Source organism: Diabrotica virgifera, chromosome 3 (assembly GCF_917563875.1).
Source record: "Diabrotica virgifera virgifera chromosome 3, PGI_DIABVI_V3a".
NCBI classification, from domain to species: Eukaryota; Metazoa; Arthropoda; class Insecta; order Coleoptera; family Chrysomelidae; genus Diabrotica; species Diabrotica virgifera.
The window spans coordinates 88,467,426-88,489,636 of NC_065445.1; the positions used below are offsets into that span (position 1 = coordinate 88,467,426).

At 32.3% G+C, this 22,211-nt stretch overlaps 1 protein-coding gene across 1 annotated transcript; it reads left to right on the plus strand.

Annotated features, from left to right (window-relative positions):
• The first annotated feature begins 11,737 nt into the window (after positions 1 to 11,737).
• On the plus strand, positions 11,738 to 17,043 carry LOC114329899 (probable cyclin-dependent serine/threonine-protein kinase DDB_G0292550). The gene is made up of 2 exons (XM_028279160.1): positions 11,738 to 11,856; positions 15,089 to 17,043. Exons 1-2 carry the CDS (start codon positions 11,848 to 11,850, stop codon positions 16,964 to 16,966), a joined length of 1,887 nt encoding a protein of 628 aa, XP_028134961.1. The 5' UTR covers positions 11,738 to 11,847; the 3' UTR covers positions 16,967 to 17,043.
• The last annotated feature ends 5,168 nt before the right edge of the window (positions 17,044 to 22,211 follow it).

A 22,211-nucleotide genomic window follows, 5' to 3' on the forward strand; every position in this document is an offset into this window, starting at 1 on the left:
ATGCAACGGGTTTATTGCATATTAGGCCTGGATCCCGCGTACCAAAAACACGTTTATTTTTATATTTTATATCAGCAAGCTGAAAATTTGTTAATAGCTTAACGGTATCTAATCGGACAAATTTTGATGTATTATAACAGGGGAAGTTTTAATAGTCCAGGGCGCATCTGTTTTGAGATGGACGTTGAGAGGTGACTCAAATTTTTTTGCAGTAATTGCTTGAAAATAACTTAAATAATAATATTTGAGTTATCCTCCCACTCAAAATGGTCCGGTACATTGTTTAAATAATCAAAATGTCAAAATATAAAGGAAAAATTCGATTTTTTTATTGGTTTTTTGATTATAACTTTAAAACTATTCATTTCTGAGAAAAGTTGTACTAATATAAAAGTTGCGTAATTAAATTTTCTACAATATAGAATTGGTTAAAAAATTTAAGAAATAGTCTCCCTTGTTGCAAAAAAGCAATAATTGCGAAAAATATCATACAAAAACAAGTATTTGCATTTTACGTTTTTCAAACATTTATGCTACACTTAGGACCCTCATATTTTACCCAGAAAAACTTTATGATAAAGTAAAACAAAACTCTAAATTTCATTAAGATCGGTTTAATAGATTTTGCAATCCAGCTTTCGCAAAAAAATTCATTTTTTTTAAATGTTGCAGTACTGAAAATGAAGAAGGTAGCAAGTTGAATTTTTTTGCTTATAGAAGTGTACTGTACCTTTCATTTGCAATTTGAAAAATTAAAATCGATTAATTACCACGACGTCAGGAAATTTTTTAAATAAACATTAATTTTTGGTGCTACGCGCAGGACAGCGGTGTTCGATTCAAACAAGTTGATTTCCACCAAAATTTCTTCCAATGTTTATCTAATATATTATTTTCTTACTCGATATTTTGTTGCATTTTAATATTTTATTTCCACAAAAATCAAACTAATTATATTATTGTTTGTGAAATATTTTGTAAACTATTTCATATGTTTAAAAATAATAAACTTTTATTCTCTAAGTTAAAATATATGAACAGAGAAAGTTTTTGCTAAAAAAGTGTTATTTCGAAGGATAGAGTATGTGTTTTTATTTTGCAATAAAAAAATTTATTTATTTATATCGAAATGTAATAAAAATTAAAATGTATCAATCATTATCAAAGGTCATTGGAATGCCCAATCAGAGCAAACTATCCGCTGTCCTGAGCGTAGCACCAATAATTAATGTTTATTTAAAAAAATTCCTGACGCCGTTGTAGTTAATCGATTTTAGTTTTTCAAATTGCAAATGAAAGGTACAGTACACTTCTATAAGCAAAAAAAATTCAACTTGCTATCTACTTTATTTTCAGTCCTATAACATTTTGAAAAAATGAATTTTTTGTGCGAAAGCTGGATTGCAGAATTTATTTTGCAAAATCTGTTGAACCGATCTTAATGAAATTTACAGTATTGTTTTACTGTATCATAAAGTTTTCTGGGTAAAATATGAAGGTCTTATGTGTAGCACAATTTGTTGAAAAACGTAAAATGCGAATACTTGTTTTTGTATGGTTTTTTCGCAATTATTGCTATTTTGCAACAAGGGTCTCTATTTTTTAAATATTTAACCAATTACATATTGTAGAAAATTTAATTACGCAACTTTTATGTCAGTACAACTTTTCTCGGAAATGAATACTTTTAAGGTTATAATCAAAAAACGAAGAAAAAAATCGAATTTTTCTTTAATTTTTTAATATTTTGATTATTTAAACAATGTTCTGGACCGTTTTGAGAGGGAAGATAACTCAAATATTATTATTTGAGTTATTTTCAAGCAATTTCTGCAAAAAAATTTGAGTCACCTCTCAACGTCCAAATGTAGTAATATTTTTACAGATGCGTCCGTGGTCTATAATTGTAGAACGTAATTTTAATTGTGAGACGTGTCATCCTGACAAGTTTATGATTGTGAAAACTAACAGGTTGTTTTTAAGTTTTCACAATAGCAAACTTTATATAATATATTTAAAAATGTTTGTACGACAAATATGTTGGGCATTTTAATAAGTCCGACACGTAGAACATGTCAAATGATAGGAATTATGTTGGTGGTAAATAGCAGTCTGATTTTTGCATGAGAGTTTAATGAAAGGGTGACAAATCAATTGGAAGTTCTGTCCGACAAAATACATGGGACGCTTTCGTAGTCTGACGTTCGAAACCTGTAACCTGTTCCACATTTAAAACTTTTTCTGTTCCAGTGTTCCCGTACATCAAAGTTTGTCCAACTAGACATCGTTAAGCTATTAGCAAATTTTCAGCTTGCTATTAATAAACTTTTTTTGGTACGCGGGATCCAGGTCTATATACTAATATACAAGTAGGTATATAAATTAACAAACAATAAACAAATACACTTTTTTGCTTACTGAAATACACGTATAAACGATCAATGTTATTATTTTTCTTCTAGGTCCATGAAGGTATTCATCGGTGTTTATAATGTTGGCTACCATATTAGCTATCGTGGCATTATTGACAGCAGCTTGAAATAAAGATGTAGTTAATTCTCGGTACTATTGTCTTCAGTTTTTAAGCCATGATGTTCTTCTTCTATCACCTTTATCACCTTTACCCGCTTATTTTTAATAGTCGTCTTTATACCCACATGTAAAAGGCATCCACGTGATTTTCCTCGGAAGATAAAAGAAAGCTACCTAGTCCAGAAAGCCACTGCGCATCCGCTAGGAAAAATATTCTGATTCGGATTATTTGCACAAACTTACTCAAAAAGGACTCCTTTTAACAAATTTGCATGTTGCCAGGACCAAAAGGTGGTCAAAAAATTTTTAAACGTCTTTTTGTTTACAAATCCACGAGGAAAAATTTCCTGTAGTTGGCTGTATACCATTACAAAAACATAAAATCCTTTATAAAAGGTATATTTATTAAAATCCCTATACAGGGCTACATCAAAGACAGAACTAGTTTTCAATCGGTTGACCGATCATCATCAGTGCAATCCTAAAATGTGTACAACCAGATAAAATGATGCAAAGTATTTGAAATGTTGACTAAGGTTAAAAAATTTTTATAGGTTATACTCACTTAGAATCTACATGCAAGCCACCAAAGTAAAAATAACAGGGTAAAAACCCTTTACAATTGATCCGTCATCGGAACATATGACTAAGATGTGTTCCAGGCGATATGCAGGGATCTTGAGAAATGGTGGCATGTATCTTAGCTTGTATTATATATCCCTCCCAGATCAGAAAACAGTTCTACACCTTTGTCTCCCACACAGTGATTTTTATGGTACTTCCACATACTATAACAACGTCCAATTATTCTAATATAATTGATAACTTTTAAATAAACACACAATTGCTTTTCTAAGCCCTAGATATCACATATAAAGGGTTTGATAACGTTTATTAAGTTGTCTGTATTATGTGTAATGTGGTTTGCCTACTTCCTCCATTACAATATTTTAACATTTACATCAAGTCTATTTCCATTTTTACAGACTATCTACCACAGTGGGAACGACTGTTTTTATTGTTATTAATTTAACAAATTTTACAATAAATGCCACAAAACAACAGGGAAATTATAACTTCCTGTGGAACTGTCATTCTTGTCATGTCACCATTCAGAATTTCCGTTATCAAAATCACTTGCTTCCATACAGTCATGATGTGAACTTGTCAGATAGAGCTCATTGGTACCTCGGGCGAAAAACATTGGATATCTTAATCATCCATGTTATAATTCACATCTTAGTCATATGTTCCGATGACGGATCAATTGTAAAGGGTTTTTACCCTGTTATTTTTACTTTGGTGGCTTGCATGTAGCTTCTAAGTGAGTATAACCTATAAAAAAATTTTTTAACCTTAGTCAACATTTCAAATACTTTGCATCATTTTATCTGGTTGTACACATTTTAGGATTGCACTGATGATGATCGGTCAACCGATTGAAAACTAGTTCTGTCTTTGATGTAGCCCTGTATAGGGATTTTAATAAATATACCTTTTATAAAGGATTTTATGTCTTTTTGTTTATTTCCTAAAATTATTTTTTTTTGCATGGAAAAAAGTTTTTTTTTAGGTTTTTTGGATCATTCCAAACAGAAAAGGTCTTAGTGACTTTTCTCTAAAAATAATAGTTTTTGACATATAAGCGATTAAAAATTGAAAGATTGCGAAATCGGCCATTTTTAACCCTCAAAAACTATGTGAAAAACTGAAAATTTGAATGTTACCAAGGTAGGTAGATATTCTTTAAACATCGATTGATGAAATCCCGAAGAGTTTTTTGCAATACAATATTCAAAACTCCTTTGTATTTTAATTGCTAATCAAGCCTGAGCGACACTATTTTCCACCGACAGTATGGTGCAAATGAAAGGAATAAATTCGTTATTTCGTAAACCGGCGACTTTAAGGAAAAATCCCGACATAAATCAATTTTTATTTTTAAGTTATAATATTGTGGCATATATGGTATACTAGTGACGTCAGGGTGTCCTTCTACTTCTTTTTTGTCAAATAATTTAATTTAATAAAAAATTTTTGGACACCCTGTATAAATAATTATGTAAATGTTTATATTACTGAATAGAGAATTAAAGAACCTTTCAAATGAGCTAGCACACGACCCCTATTCTTATTTAAAAAAATCATCTATTACGTCATCACGTCCAGATGGATGACGTCACTAGTATACCATATATGCCACAATATCATAACTTAAAAATAAAAATCGACCTGTTTCGGGATTTTTCCCTAAAATAGCCGGTTTATGAAATAACGAATTTATTCCTTTCATTTGCACCATACTGTCGGTGGAAAATAGTGTCGCGCACGCTTGATTAGCAATTAAAAAACAAAAAAGTTTTAAATATTGTATTGCAAAAAACTCTTCGGGATTTCATCAATAGATGTTTAAAGAATATCTACCTGCCTTGGCAACATTCAAATGTTCAGTTTTTCACATAGTTTTTGAGGGTTAAAAATGGCCCATTTCGCAATCTTTCAATTTTTAATTGCTTATATGTCAAAAACTATCATTTTTAGAGAAAAGTCACTACGACCTTTTCTGTTTGGAATGATCCAAAAAACCTAAAAAGACTTTTTCCATGCAAAAAAAATAATTTTAGGAAAAAAACAAAAAAAAAACGTTTAAAAATTTTTTGACCACCTTTTGGTCCTGGCAACATGCAAATTTGTTAAAAGGAGTCCTTTTTGAGTAATATTGTGCAAAAAATCGGAATCAGAATATTTTTCCCAGCGGATGTGCAGTGGCTTTCTGGACTAACCACCAAAATTCGAATTAGCAAATGTTCAAAAAATGACATTCGTTACATCACTATTCCCCACACTGTTATACAGAGTTAAGTGGTGGACTCTCATGGACTCTCACAGACGCTACCTTCAAGAAAACTGAGACTTTCAAAAGTGGCTTTATCATCGAATCCTGAGTACATGTTATATGAACCTCGATAACTCGGATTAATCGGCACCGCGACCGATCCGGGTTATCGAAAATCCGGGTTAGCCGGAGAATATGGTAAAAGTTAATAAAACACGATATACTTACAGATAAACTCCGTTATAATTGAAATAGCATGAAATATATATGCACAGTACACATCTAAATTACTAAAAACACGTAAACACAAACCTAAGCAAACGGAAGCGAAAAATACAAGACTGTACTACACACAATACGGTCACAATTGGAACGATGTTATGTTATTTTAGAACAATGGAGACTAAGACCATCGTTTAAAAAATAATTTTTTAAATAGTCTTTTAGTCTTTTTTAAACAATGCTAAGACAGTTTGATTGAAATAAATAAAGGAATACTACTACAGGTACCTGTTATTTCCGATAATTCAAGAAAATGAACGTCGCTCTGCCATGCCGCCGTGTTCCATGAGTCATTTTTATTATCGTATAGTTCAAATTACACAAATACACATTATCTCTCAAATATTATATTACATACATACATTTTTATTTTGAATTGTTGAAATGTTTGTCTGATGAAAATCGGTCAGGGTTAGCCGGACTTCCGGGTTATCGGGGGCCGACTTATCGGGATTTGGCAACTGTATAATTTTATACGGACAGGTAGAAGGAAAACGAGTACCAGGAAGGCGAAGAATTTTTTGGATGAAAAATCCTCGTATCTGGTTCAACACAATAACTACAAATCTTTCCTTAGCAGCATTGTGCAACATCCGAAAAGGATAGGTACTACAAAACGAAGAAAGGAGCAACCGTAGTTATTTACAACAAGACAGGGCGGTCAACAATATTCTCATAGCCAACATGGTTGCTGAACTAGAGAAGAGGTAAGGAGGTAACCTCAGCATAAGAAGGAGAAGAATGTATTGATTGAGAAACCTCAGAAAATGGTTTGCTTGCTGTTTTATTCAAATGTTCTGAGCTGCAGGCTCCTGGATCAGAATTGTCATGATAAGTGCCAACCTTCGCAGCCAAGATGGCACATAAATCAAAAGAGAAAATAATCCATTCAGAAGAATTTGTCTAAAATGTTAGTAGCATTGTTTACGATTTTAATCGTAAATTCTACTTAATTTTGATAGTTACTAGAAGAACCAAATATGTATGGTACATTCCATGTCAAATCACTCAGGCAAAAAATTTTGGATCTCCGATTTGTCTGAAAATTGGTATATAGCTTCTGCGGGACGTAAAAATAAGATATTTAAAGTCAAAAAATCTTCTTCTTTTTTTCTCAAAATGTTATTTTATGCGATTTTACAGTGATTTGGTGTTTATTTAAAAAAATTTGCATTTTCTGTCGTAAAGTATCAATGAAAAACATAATATTTTAATAGAAAGGACTCAAAAATGTCATTATATGGCATTATAACAAGTTATTTTGAATCAAAACAAGTTTTTGGTCAAATTTTATAGTGCAAAAAACGTTAAAATACCGTTTTTTACATTTTTCTCCATTCCCAAAATACAACATCATCGATTTGGTTGAAAATTTGCCCACAGATAGCCAAAAGATAGGACTTTAAGTGGTTAGAAGGATTTGAATTATATTACAATACCAAAAAAGTTACATGCAGTAATACCAGACTCAAAAGTATATATTAGTCCAGTCGGGATAGCATTTGACCTTGAATGCCGAGCTGCCCAAAATTTTATTTTTCTGATCTTTAGGGGAGTCAATAGGAGCCTAAATTTAAAATCACGAATGAATTCCTCCGTTACGTTAGCCGCCATCTTGATTTTAAAGGAGAACCTGTTTTGCTTAATATCTCCGCCATTTTTAGCTTTTCAACAAAAATGGTAGGAACTAAAATTGTTCCAAATAAATCGTATTTACAATTATTACAATTTCTTTTAACAATTTTTGTCGTGAGGTCGATATTTTCGAGTTAATTGTACTTACAGTAGACGCCTATATTTTTGACTATAATATTGCATGTAACTTTTTTGGTAGTGTAATATAATTCAAATCCTTCTCACCACTTAAAGTTCTGTTTTCTCTATCTGTGGGCAAATTTTCAGCCAAATCGATTATGATGTATTTTGGGAATGGAGAAAAATGTAAAAAACGGTATTTTAACGTTTTCTACACTATAAAATTTGATCAAAAGCTTGTTTTGAATCAAAGTAACTTATTATAATGCCATATAATGACATTTTTGAGTCCCTTCTATTAAAATATTATGTTTTCCATTGATACTTTACGATAGAAAATCCAAATTTGTATAAATAAACACCAAATCACTGTAAAATCGCATAAACAAACATTTTGAGAAAAAAAGAAGAAGAAGATTTTTGACCTTAAATATCTTATTTTTACGTCCCGCAGAAGTTATATACCAATTTTCAGACAAATCGGAGGTCCAAAATTTTTTTGCTCCAAAATTGAGTGATTTGAAATGGAATGACCCGTATATGATTTTTTTTAAATATCCTGGTTTCTCAAAAAAAAAAAATTACAAAAGTAAGGAGGAATATACTTCTTCTGATGACTATGCTTCTAGCGGGGCGGACACAATCCCCAAAATAATTAATGGAAAGGGGGATTGAGTAATACGTCAATATAAAGGTCGTTTAACTACCTTTTGAAAAATACCACATACGTTATACTTATGTTCACTACTTTTAGAAAAATCTTGTACTCAATACTTCAAAAAATTTTTGGAGTTCTGAACTTGATACTTAATATCTTTACGGTTTTACTTGATTTTTCCAAAAATACTCCAAAAATACTCCAAAAATACTCCAATACTCCAAAAAAATTCAATTTGGAGTTCAATACTCCAAAAAAATATTAGAGCTTTGAACTCGATACTTAATATGTCTACGGTTTCACCTGATTTTTCCAAAAGTACTAATAAGAAATATAATGTATATAGTATTTTTGAAAAGGTGGTTGAACGGCCTTTAAAATGAGGTACATATTACTCAACCCCCCTCCCCATTAAATATTTTGGGAGTTGTATCCGTCCCTGCTAGAGGGTTGATGTAAATTTAGTAAAAAACTGGCCTAAAAAATGTCCCCCGCCACAAATAAATTTGACGTGTATTTGTATATTTTTAGATTTTCTATATGGACCAAATTATAGAGGGTGGTACCCTCTATTTTTGGAGTTCTAAACTCGATACTTAGTATCTTTACGGTTTTACTTGAATTTTCCAAAAATACTCCAAAAAATACTCAAAATACGCCAAAAAAATTCAATTTGAAGTTAAATACTCCAAAAAAAATTTTGGAGTTCTGAACTTGATACTCAATATCTGTACGGTTTCCCTTGATTTTTCCGAAACTACTGAAAAGAAACATAATGAATGTGGTTTTTTAGAAAAGGTGGTTGAGCGACCTTTAAAATGAAGTATCACTCAATTCCCCTTTCTAAGATTTTGGGGTTGTGTTCACTCCCGCTAGTGGGTTAATATAATATAGTTGAAAACTGTTCTACAAAATGTCCCCCTCACAAATAAATTTGACGTGTTTTTTATATTCCTAAATTTTCTATTGGGTCCAAATTATACAGGGTGATTCGTTAAGAATGTCCAATCTCTAAGTTTTAGATTCTAGAGCTCAAAATATTAAGATTTAACTCAAATCACTTAAATAAAATGTGCCTCGTTACTGAGTTACAGGGTGTTTCATTAAAACATTTAATAACTATTTTTACCCAGTACTTTAAAACTATTTGACATATTCTTGTCATACCCTGCAGAACCTGTAGTTACACCCTACTACATTATGATAAACAAAAGTTTCTTGCTGCTACCAGAGGCGTACTACAGGTGACAGTGAATGATATACCCTTCCCAAATTCTACGCCACTGGCGGAATTGCCATTTTAGCACAATATTTCTATTCTCCAATACTTTTAAGGTTAATAACAGGTTTGTTCTAGCATCAGTTTCAAACGGTTTGAAACCATCAGCGAATAGTGGACCAGCGCGAGTAGAGGGGATAGCACTGGTGACTGTATTATGTTCTCTCACTGACCAACTGTTTGCTGACGGTTTCTGACTGGTTTGACTCTTTGCTAGAACAAACCTAATATACTCTTTATTCGTAACGATAAAGTCATTAGTTTTCGAGATATTTAAAGTTGAAAATGCAACGGCACAACTATTTTGATTAATGTGTTTTGCCCCATCATTTTTAACTTCAAATATCTCGAAAACTAATGATTCTCTCGGTGAGAATGAATAGTATGATATTTGCATAGAAAGTATTGGAGCATCGAAAAATTACACTAAAATAGTAATTCCGCCAGTGGCGTAGAATGTGGAAGGGTCAACCATTCACTTTCCCCAGTTTTATGCCTCTGGTAGTAGCCAGAAAGGTGTATTTAACATATTTTCGTAGGGTGTACAGTACCTACACAACTTCAAATATTTCGAAAACTAATGACTTTATCGTTACGAGTAAAAGTATATTATTTATTCCGCCATTGACGTAGAATTTGGGAAGAATAAAGCATTCACTGTCTCCTGTCGTACGCCTCTGGTAGTAGCCAGAAACGCTTGATTATCATAATTTAGTAGGATGTACGGTAACACACCTTTCTCAAAGTATCACATGGATATGTCAAATAGCTTTAAAGTACTGGGTAAAAACAGTTATTAAATTTTTAAATAAAACACCCTGTACCTTAATAACGAGGCACATTTTAATTAAGTGATTTGGGTTAACTCTTAATATTTTGAGGTCTAGAATCTACAACTCAGAGATTGGACATTCTTAATGAATCACCCTGTAGAGGTGGTACCTTTTCAAATTGACACACTGTATATTTTTTACAAAATGTTTTAAGTAAAACTCTAAAGGATCAAAATATTATTTAACTTAGAGTATTATAAGGGAATCACGTTACATCTTCTGATAAAACAAAATATTTGATAATCCTCAAATAAATTTAAATTTGTTTTGTGCTGACCTCATCTTCTATTCACAGAAATTATTCCAATATGTAATTAATCTCTCAATACTTGCTTAAACATATAGGTGGAATATTCCCGGCATAAGCGTACAAGATGAACTATGTCTTGAAGATGATCCATATCATCCTAATTAAGAGTTACCTTGACTGTTATAATTGTCGATACATTGTCTCAAGACAAGACAAGAAGTTGATATCAAGACAAGAATTCTTGTCTTGTAGACCCCTAGGAACGATTCAAAGAAAAAGAAGCATAGAGAGACGTAGAATATCCTGGGTGCACAACCTGAGAGAATGTTATGGATGGTATATCAAATGAACTTATCACAACAGCTGTCTCTCAAGTCCGAATAGCTATGATGATTGCCGACCTCCATCGAAGAGATGGCACTTGAAGAAGAAGATCCTTAAAAGATATATTTTTTTTCTCAATCTTATTGCATGGTGTAAATACGTAGAGTTAAATAAGTAACGAATGAGTAAACTGGAGGCATTTGGATGTGGACATTCCCTAGCATGTTAAAAGTCTCCTGGAAGAACAAGATAAATAACTAGGTAGTCCTGAACAGGATGAACAAACAGAAAGAGGTCATGTTGAGCATTAAAAGGAGAAAAATAGGTTGCTTAAGAAACCTTAGGGAATGGATCGCTTGCAAGTTTATTCAACTGTTCTTAGGCCATGATGATAGCCAATGATGGCCATGAGAAACAGAAGGGAAGTTACAATCAATTTAGAAGGATTTGTTAAAAATGTTACTAACATTTTTTGTTTTCGAAACTTATATATTATAATCTTTAGTTCTAATTAATTTTGATCATCACTAGAAGGGCTCTCTTTTCAAATGCTAGTTCATGTAATAGTATATAACGTAAACAACTGAACCAAATACACCATTTTTTTAAAATATCCTAGTTTCTCAAAAAAGGTACTCCAAAGTATCAAAATATGTATTATAAAATATGTAATCACTTAATGTATTACAAGAAATCACATAAAATATTTGATAAAACATGAGAACACTAGTATATTTGATAAATTTTAAATTTAGGTTGTGGTGACCTCATCATTAATTTAAGAAATTATTCCAATATGTAATTAATCTCTCAATACTAACATATAGGTGGAATGTTTCCGGCATAAGCGTACAAGATGAACTATGTCTTGAAGATGGTCCATATCATGCTAATTAAGATTTACCTTGACTGTAATAATTGTCGATACATCGCGAGTTTGACATCCAAACACATGCGGGTACTCCGATGATAGTTCAAGATCAAGAAATAGTGGGAGATCTTGTAGATTTCGGCAGGAACCATATATATTTATAACCGAATTCGAAAAGTCACTCAAGCATACCAACTTGTCTTCTTCACTTCAATTAGAGTGCAAACATGAAGCAAGTAAGAACATTTTTTCAATATACGTGTGTGTGAAATAAAATATAATAGTTGTATATAATAGTTCAAGAGTTTCGTGGAGGGTAGTGCAAAAATTCGTGATTCTTTATTCCTTAGTGGAGTTACGGGATAATCGTAGAATAAATGTTTTGTAATCTTAGTTAAGCTTAAAATAATCAAAATTTTCATATGCCTATTCCATTTTCTAAGATATCAACGAAGCCAAAATCAAAGAAAAATCAAAGAAAGTGCAATTATTTTAAGTTTGCTGAAAATTTTATATACATTGCAAAAGATTTTCATCATCATTAAAAACGTTGTTTTTCGTTCTTAAAATGTTCTTTTGTAGTCTGTCTTTTAAAACTGGATAATTTTTGTAAGAGTAAAATACATTTTAATTCCCATTTTAAAAATATATTTCTAAACATTATTTATATCAAATTAAGCCAAAAATTAAAATCTTTGTTATGATTGTACTATTTTTTTGTAATTTATTTGGTTTTTTCTATACATAAGTCTCCACCACAATTACTTTCAATCTTTTTGCAGTTGTAGTTTTTGTAAATTTTTCGATATCAAGTCGTTTTCTGTCGAAATATTTTTTTCTGAAAAAACTTTTTGCACAAATCTGCTTCTCCATTTACTTGACAAAGATTGTTTAATTAACTCCTACAATGACTAACTCCTGTTATTACTTTACTTAGTTTTTCTATACACAAAGGTCTCCACTAATCTTTCCAATCTTGTCGATTTTTGACCTTTTTGTAAAATTTTCGATATCATCAGATCGTTTTCTGTAGTTAGAAACAATTTTTTTTCTCCACTTACTTTTCAAAAATCTATATTTTTCACTAACTTCTATAATTAACAATATAATTCCTGGGTAAAAATTAGCCTTGTTCAAATTTTATTCCTCTACTTGCATGCACCTTTTGGAGGTTGCTGATTAACATGGCTATTGTTGTAAATTGATTAAGTAGCTACAACTCTTTGTAGTTCTATAAATTACAGTTCTACGGTATTTTTTTGTTAATATCTTGAGGTTTATCTTGCCTGTCGCTTTTCTATGTACAAATCTGTCGATGTTTTCTTGACTCACTGTCGTATATCTCTGTTTCCTCTTTTCCTGTTGCCCATGCTTATGCATAACATGACGAAAATATTTAAATTTTCTTTCTTTAGGTTGATTTTCTGATCTTTTCCTGGATTTTAATGTCCATTAAACCAACGACTGGTCCAAAAGATTCTCAGCATTCTTCGATAAGACATAGAAGTTGACCACTCTAAATTTAAAACAACCTATATCTAGAAACAGATTTTGCTTTATCCATTTCCGCTTTTACTTCCATTGAGAAGACTCAAGCTTCACTGAGATTGTATTCTTAAGTTCATTTTTTACCACTCATTCTAGTTTAGTACTGTTTACTTTTATTCTGATTTTCTTATTTATGATTTTGCTATTAACCATGGTCTTTGTGGCCTTTTTGTTTAGTTCCATTCCAAATTATTCGTATTATATTTATTAACTCTTGTTGTCCTTCTTCGCTATCTACCAGTATGACTGTTACTTGAATATCGTAAATTATCAATAAATTTGTCGTTTATTTTAGTGTCATGTATTGTATGTTCTCTATTGCCTCCTTGAAAATTTACTATAAATTTATATAGAGCTGTACGAGAGTAGTTTCTACTAAACCTTTGAGATACATAACATTTGAGTATTTTTTCTATTATATTAAGGGCATAGGCGCAAAATGTCGCCTGTCAAAACGTTCAATGTGTTTTAAATGTATTCATTTTTTTCGAATCCTAAGAAAACTAATAAGTATTTTTGAAAAATTTAAACGCAGAATAAAAGATTGCATTACTACCGAGGGCCGAAAGTCCCTTAGAATAAACAAAAAGCTTCTTTTGGATGAGATATTTGAAATTAAAAATCACACTAAATTTTCTCTTTTTTTTTTTCACCCCTATAACTTATTAAAATATACATTATAGGAAGTTTTCAAGGACTTTAGGCCCTCGGTAATAACTTAAACTTTCATTCTGCGTTTAAATTTTTCAAAAATACTTATTAGTTTTGTGAGGATTCAAAAAAAAATATATACATTTAAATTACATTGAACATTTTAACAGGAGACATTTTGCGCCTATGCCCTTAATGAACATCTTGTTTTTTAACTTGCCAAAGTGCTTCCCACCTATTTTTATTATTATAAATTTTATTCCATTTTGGTGTCTAACTTAATTTGTAATATAATGTTATATGTATTTACTTTTATTAGGTCGCGTATTTTTTTTTTTTTTAATTTCTCTTATGATATTTTGTTTTATTATTATATTTATTAACCATTTTTGAGATTGGCGGTTTTTTTGGTGGTAATTCATGTTTAATAATATAAGATAAAACTCATTTAATTTTCACAGAATAGAGTATATTTGAAACTTTCAATTAAAAAAAAATTTTGTTCACTTTTCGTGAATAAATTATTTTCTATACTGATTTACCTCTACACTTATTTTTTTCCTTTAATCCAATGATAGGTGTCTACTGTTTGTTCTTTAACTGTTTGGTTAATTTAAAAAATAAAAATTTTTAGTTTTCTTTTCTATTTTTTCCTAAATTCTCTTGCACATTTCTTGTTCCCATTGCATACTTAAGTATATGTATCATTTTGTTCTGAATATTTTTCGTATTGTCATTTAAACTAAAACAAGTCTACTTGTTAGAACCAGAAATTATCTCAATATGTTTTCTGTCTTAATACAAAAAAATTAAAAAATGTGTAATTGTTGTACTTGACTAAAATCCCTTATTTTATAATTCCTATGTAAAATGTAGATGTTAATATTATTTAAAAAGATATTTTACCCTCAGTTCTTTATTTAACATCCTCAGATCTAGATGTCTAATGTATCACTAAAGGTGTTTAGTGTTATGTATATTATTTTTTGTAACATAACTCCCTTGTTTATTGACTTTGTTGTATCACAAACTTTGTTGTACAGTAATATTATATTTATCACATTTTGTGGTTAGTATCTTGCCATTTTGCCAAATTAAACGTTATTCTGAGATTCTATTACAACAAGAGGTCTTTAAAAAACGTTAAATTAGTGTAATAATTATTGTGTATGCTTATTATTAAGTGGTTTTTTTTATTTCTAAAAACATATATATTCGATATGATTTTATTGACGACATTAGTAAATATATTTTTCTTTTCTTTTTCAGATATTAGTCTTGTCGATATTGTTTGTCTCCACATTTGGAGCAAAATTAAACCAATATCTACCTCCAAGACCTGAAACTGACAACGCTCAATACCAACCTCCAGCACGTCCCAATCAACCTTTCTCCGCCGCAAGTCAATCCCAACAACAATTTGCTGCTCCAAACTTTCAACAAGCAAGCAGGCAGTATTTAGCTCCAAATAAAGGACCCGAGCAATCTGGTCAAGGTTCCAGTCCTTTTGGTCAAATTTCTGGACAATTTGGACAACAATCTAACCAGTTCGGGAATAGAAACTCTTTTAATGGCAACGGAAATAGTAGTCCTAACAAACAATATTTAGCTCCCAACAAACAAGATGCTTCCGGACAAAGCTCTAACTCTTTCGGAAATTTCCAACAGCCAAATGCTTTCAATGGAAACGGAAATGGTCCTAATAGACAATACTTAGGACCCAACAAACAAGACGCTTCCGGACAAAGTTCTAACTCATTTGGAGTCCAATCTCGTAACAATTTTAACGGTAATGGACCAAGTCCTAGCTCAAGCTTTGGTTCAAAATCTACAAATCAAGCACCAAACGCTGGAAACGATAACTCTTTCGGACCATCATTCAACTCTTTTAACCAAAAAGCTGCCCCTAATGGTCAATTTGGACAGTCAGGTTCATATTCAAACGGTTTCAATCAACAATCCGGACAAGGACAATACAATGGTCAATTTTCTGGTCCTCAATCCGCCCCAATCGGTTTAATCAGATCTGAATTTAATCCTGATCTCGGAGATGGACACTACAGCTATTCATACGAAACTGAAAATGGAATTTCTGCCCAAGAAGAAGGTTTCGTTCAAAACGAAGGTAAATCTGCACATGGTGGATTCTCTTATACTTCTCCAGAAGGTGAACAGATATCTCTTGAATACACTGCTGACGAAAACGGTTTTGTACCAAAAGGATCTCATGTTCCTGAAATTCCCGAAGCGATCTTGAAATCAATTGAAGAGAATAAAGCTGCTGAAGCTCGTGGAGAATACAATGAAGGTTCCTATAGAGAAGAATATAACCAAGAAGGTTCAAACGGCAACAATGGATACCACGGTAATGCAAATAATAAATACCAAGGAAATATAAATGGTAGATATCAAGGAAATGGACCACGTGAACAATCTCCATTTGCTTCCCAAGAAAATAGACAAGTAGCACCAGGTCCAAAATCCTTTGGAGCACAAAACAATGGCTATCAATATTCAGGTCCATCAAAATCAAACGGCGTTTCTGATCAAGGTACATTTGCGTCCCAGCAAAGTAATCAAGTATCACCTTTCGAAGGTCAACAGGGCTCCAAATCTTCTTTTGGACAAAATGGTAACAACGGATACCAATATTCAGCTACTAATGCCCCTAAATCAAATTTTGCCGATCAGGGTAGTTTTGCTTCTCAACAAAACCAACAAGTAACACCATTTGGTCAGCAACAAGGACATTTTGGAAAACAAAGTGAGCCTAAAACATCATTCGGGTCATCATCTCAATTTGGACAGCAAAATGGAAATTATCAAAATGCTGGTAAACAAAACAATGGTTATCAATATCCAAGTCCTAAACAGTCCCCTTTCTCTTCCCAACAAAACAAGCAAACAACTCCTTTTGGATCCCAATTTTCTCCAAAATCTCAGTACGGAGCTCCTGAACAGTCATCATCAGCCAGTCAAAGCAATGGACAGTTCAGTGCATTCCAGGGACCAAAGAGCCAGGTTTCAAGTTTTTCTGGAAACAATGGGTTCAACGGCCAGTCAGCATTTCAGAACAAAGGACAGCAGAGCGGTACTTCCGGACAATTTGGCACAGTCCAAGATAGCAATGGTGGTTACAAATATTAAACAATGATATGGACTTCCCTAATATAAAGCTTTAATATTTATATGTTTTGCAAATGTAAATAAATACACAAAATAATTATACTGTTTTAAATATACCTACTAGGGTAAATAGGTTACCTATTCCCTCTAATAATATTTCTTCCTAAATTAACTTTACCTACATCAAATATCTTTTTTGTCGTTAATTCATTAAGAGTGTAGGCGCAAAATTTTGGCTCCAATACTTTTTAAATGCCATTCATTTTTTTTTCGAACCCTGAGAAAACTAATAAATGTTTTTCAAAGACTTAAACGCCGAATGAAAAATTACATTATTACCGAGGGCCAAAAGTCCCTTAGAATACAAAATAAGTTTCTTTTGAATGAGATATTTGAAATAAAATTAAAAATCACACTAAATTTTCTCTTTTTTTCACCCCTGTAACTTATTAAAATAAACATTATAGAAGATTGCAGGGACTTTCGGTCATCGGTAATAATATAATTAACTATATAATTATCGGAAAACTAGTTCTTTATTAGAAGTAGGCTAGTAGTATAAGTCGAGTTTTATAATTTTGCTGAATAGCTCTTTATGGAGCTTTTTAATTCAATATGTCTTTTAAATCCTGTTAACTTTTAAAAGTGATATAAACTAATATAAGTTTATCCCTAATAATTTGCTGTTTATAGTATGTACAGAAGGTATGTACGATATAAATTAATCCCAAATTTGAAAATTTGAGGACAATATAGTCGGAGAGATAGAAGCGGATTTTGTGCGTGATAAGTAATATGGAAAAACTATATGGGGATATGTTGAATTAGTTGTGTACATGACTTTCACCAACGGTGGGAAACCAGAGTGGGGCCGAGGGTAGTTAAAAGGGGTCAAAGTCGCCCTTTTTATTATTTTTTGTGACGCTCATGATCGAGATAGTACACCAAAATTTGGGAATAAGTAGGTCATGACGTAACTAAGTAAAATCTCTAGGGGCGGAACGCTGTGTGGCCGACAAAGGGGTGGGGGTAGAGGTGAATAAAAAAAAATATAAAGGGTTTTTTGCGACGTTCGTGATTGACATAGACCATGACATTACTAAGTAAAATCCCCAGAGCCGGAAACCAGAGTGGGGGACGAGGGTAGTTATAAGGGGTCAAAGTCGCCGTTTTTATTATTTTTTTTTGTGGCGCTCATGATCGAGATAGTGCACCAAAATTTGGGAATAAGTAGGTCATGACGTAACTAAGTAAAATCTCCAGGGGTGGCACGCTGCGTGGTCGACAAAGGGGTGGGACAGAGGTGAATACAAAAAATATAAGGAGTTTTTTGCGACGTTCGTGATTGAGAGAATGCACCAAAATTTGAAAATAAGTAGACCATGATATAACTAAGTAAAATCCTAAGAGCCGGAAACCCGAGGTGGGTCACGAGGGTAGTTATAAGTGGTCAAAGTCGCCGTTTTTATTATTTTTTTTGTGACGCTCATGATTGAGATAGTGCACCAAAATTTGGGAATGAGTAGGTCATGAGGTAACTAAGTATAATCTCTAGGGGTGTAACGCTGCGTTGCCGATAAAGGGGTGGGGGTAGGTGTGAATATAAAAAATATAAGGGGTTTTTTGCGACGTTCTAGATTGAGATAGTGCACCAAAATTTGGGAATAAGTAGACCGGAAACCAGAGTTGGGGATGAGGGTAGTTTTAAGGGGTCAGAATCGCAGTGTGTATTATTTGACCTGGCACAACATTTGTCCCCCACGCAGCGTTCCCTCCCTGGAGATTTTACTTAGTGATGTCATGATCTACTTATTCCCAAATTTTGGTGCACTATCTCCATCATGAGCACCACAAAAAAAATAAAAACCGCGAATTTTACCCCTTATAACTATCCTCGTCCGCCACTTTGGTTTCCGCCTGTGGAGATATTACTTAGTTATGTCATGGTCTACTTATTTCCAAATTTTGGTGCACTATCTCAATCACGAACGTCGCAAAAAACCCCTTACATTTTTTTATATTCACTTTTTATATTCATCCCTGCCCCACCCCTTTGTCGGCCACGCGGCGTTTCACTCCTGGAGATTTTACTTAGTTACATCATGACCTACTTATTCCCAAATTTTGGTGCACTATCTCGATCATGAGCGTCACAAAAAAAAATAATAAAAAACGGGATTTTGACCCCTTATAACTACCTTCCTCCCCCACTCTGGTTTCCGGCTTTGGGGATTTTACTTACTTATGTCATGGTCTACTTATACCCAAATTTTGGTGCACTATCTCAATCACGAACGTCGCAAAAACGCCTTATATTTTCTATATTCACCCCTACCTCCACCCCTTTGTCGGCCCCGCAGCGTTGCGCCCATAGAGATTTTACTTAGGTACGTCATGACCTACTTATTCCCAAATTTTGGTGCACTATCTCGATCATGAGCGTCATAAAAAAAAATAATAAAATCCGCGACTTTGACCCCTTATAACTACCCTCGGCACCCACTCTGGTTTCCGGCCGTTGGTGAAAGTCATGTACACAACTAATTCAACATATCCACGTATAGTTTTTCCACATTACTTATCACGCACAAAATCCGCTCCCAGCTCTTTTCTTAGACTAATAGGTTTATGTGCATAACAAAATATACCTACAATGATAAGTACTTAACAAACGACGATCTTTCTGAGATCTTGTGAATTAAGATAATTCGTCACCAATGAAAATAAAAAAAAAGTAGCCAAAAAAAGACAAAAGTGAAGTGAATCTTCAAATCATTAAAAAATGTAAATGTTATTCAAATATCTATCAAATCCATGAACTGTGTCAAATATTATAAAACAAAGAGCTGTACAATTTTTTGTAAATAAAAACACTGATTGACTCATAAAATAGAGGATGGATTGATAAGATTGGAATGGCCAGCATGCAGCCCAGCTCTCAATCCTATTGAGCATTTATGGGATAAATTAAAAAAAAAAGCAATTCGCCGTCATCCTAGGCCTCCAGAAAATTTGGTACAGTTATGGCCCTCGCCCTGGTAGAGGAATATCGGGCTATTCCCCAGGCAAGGATAACACATCATTTTTCGATGCCAAACAGATTGCGAGCAGTTGTGGCTGTAAGAGGTGGACATAACAACTATTGAATTATTTTGTTTTGTTGTTAATTTTGTTTTGTTTTGTTAATTTTAGTGCGTTTGATAGTTTTAATTAAATAATCCTCAAAAGTAGTGTTTTTATTGACAGCTCTTACAAGCAAAGAGATATTTGGATAATTCAAAAAACAAAACCTTAGTGATACCTACAGAATAATACAAAAGGAGTATGAAACAAAATTGGCGCTCCAATTTTTCCACAGAATTTTTTAAAGTTAGGAGAAAATACAACGCCCGTATAGTGCCATCTAAGCAAAAAATTTTTGTTACCGGAATAATAACAAACGACTTCAATACATGTACCTACCTACAAACTGGTGCAAGAATCTTGAAAATCGGATTACAAATAATAAAGTTATAGATTGTCACACTTAATCAAAAATTTTATGTGGCGAAATTTTGTGCCGGTGAGTGTATGTTTGAAAATAAAATTAGCATGACAGTGACATAGAAAAATACTAAAAGTTTAAATAATGTGAAAAACTAATTAAACAATATATGCAAATAAATCAATAAATACAACAAATGCGCTAAAGTCACTGAAAATGTTAAACGTCAAAATTCATAGTAAACAAGCTATCGAAGAAATGCCGTATTGTTTATGCTTGTATAACTTATTGTGGTGTCTGTGGACAAGCGGCTTAATTTTGCGATACTGGTTTCTGTGGGTAAAAAAGAGACCTGGTATAAAAAGTAATTCGTGAATAATTTCATGCATGTAAAAAGATACAATGGAAGAACTGTAGAATAACTTTGGTAATAAAATAGAAGAAGAATATATACCACACTAACCAAAAATTATTCTATAAATCAGCCAGAGAAAAACCAATAAACACACTCTGTGAAAACGAAAGTATTATAGACATGAAGGTAATAGATGTACCCAGTGCCGGATTTAGTTCATGGACCGCCGGGGGCTAGTCAGACTATATCGCCACTCTCCAGTAGGTATAGATGCGTCTTCGGTTAACAATTCATTAAAACTATTTTAATATTATTAGGTAATTTATTAAAAATACACAAAAAAGCCACAAAGACACAAACTCACAACTTATAAAATAAATTAACATAATTATTTACAAACAAATTTTCCTGGACTTCCTACTTGCAAACAGGTCGATGATTTTATTAAAATCTAATTTTGTAAGCAGATCATTATTAATATTTAAAACAGCGAACGAATTTAATGTTTCTTCCGTCATGGAATTTCTCAAATAGTTTTTGACCCGTTTTAAAGTGGAAAATGATCTTTCACCAGTTGCTTTAGTAACCATCAACGATAGGTTGTAATTATATTAGGGTCATTCCATTTCAAATCACTCAATTTTGGAGCAAAAAAAAATTTGGACCTCCGATTTGTCTGAAAAATGGTATATAGCTTCTGCGGGACGTACAAATAAGATATTTAAGGTCAAAAAATCTTCTTCTTCTTTTTTTCTCAAAATGTTATTTTATGCGATTTTACAGTGATTTGGTGTTTATTTATACAAATTTGCATTTTCTATCGTAAAGTATCAATGAAAAACATAATATTTTAATAGAAAGGACTCATCAAAAATGTCATTATATGGCATTATAACAAGTTACTTTGATTCAAAACAAGCCTTTGATCAAATTTTATAGTGTAGAAAACGTTAAAATACCGTTTTTTACATTTTTCTCCATTCCCAAAATACATCATAATCGATTTGGCTGAAAATTTGCACACAGATAGACAAAACATAGGACTTTAAGTGGTGAGAAGGATTTGAATTATATTACAATACCAAAAAGTTACATGCAATATTATAGTCAAAAATATAGGCGTCTACTCTAAGTAAAATTAACTCGAAATTATCGACCTCACGACAAAAAATGTTAAAAAGAAATTGTAATAATTGTAAATATTTGGAACAATTTCAGTTCCTACCATTTTTGTCGAAAAGTTAAAAATGGCGGAGATATTGAGCCAAACAGGTTCTCCTTTAAAATCAAGATGGCGGCTAACGTAACGGAGGAATTCATTCGTGATTTTAAATTTAGGCTACTATTGACTCCCTTAAAGATCAGAAAAATAAAATTTTGATCAGCTCTGCATTTAAGGTCAAATGCTATCCCGACTGGACTAATAT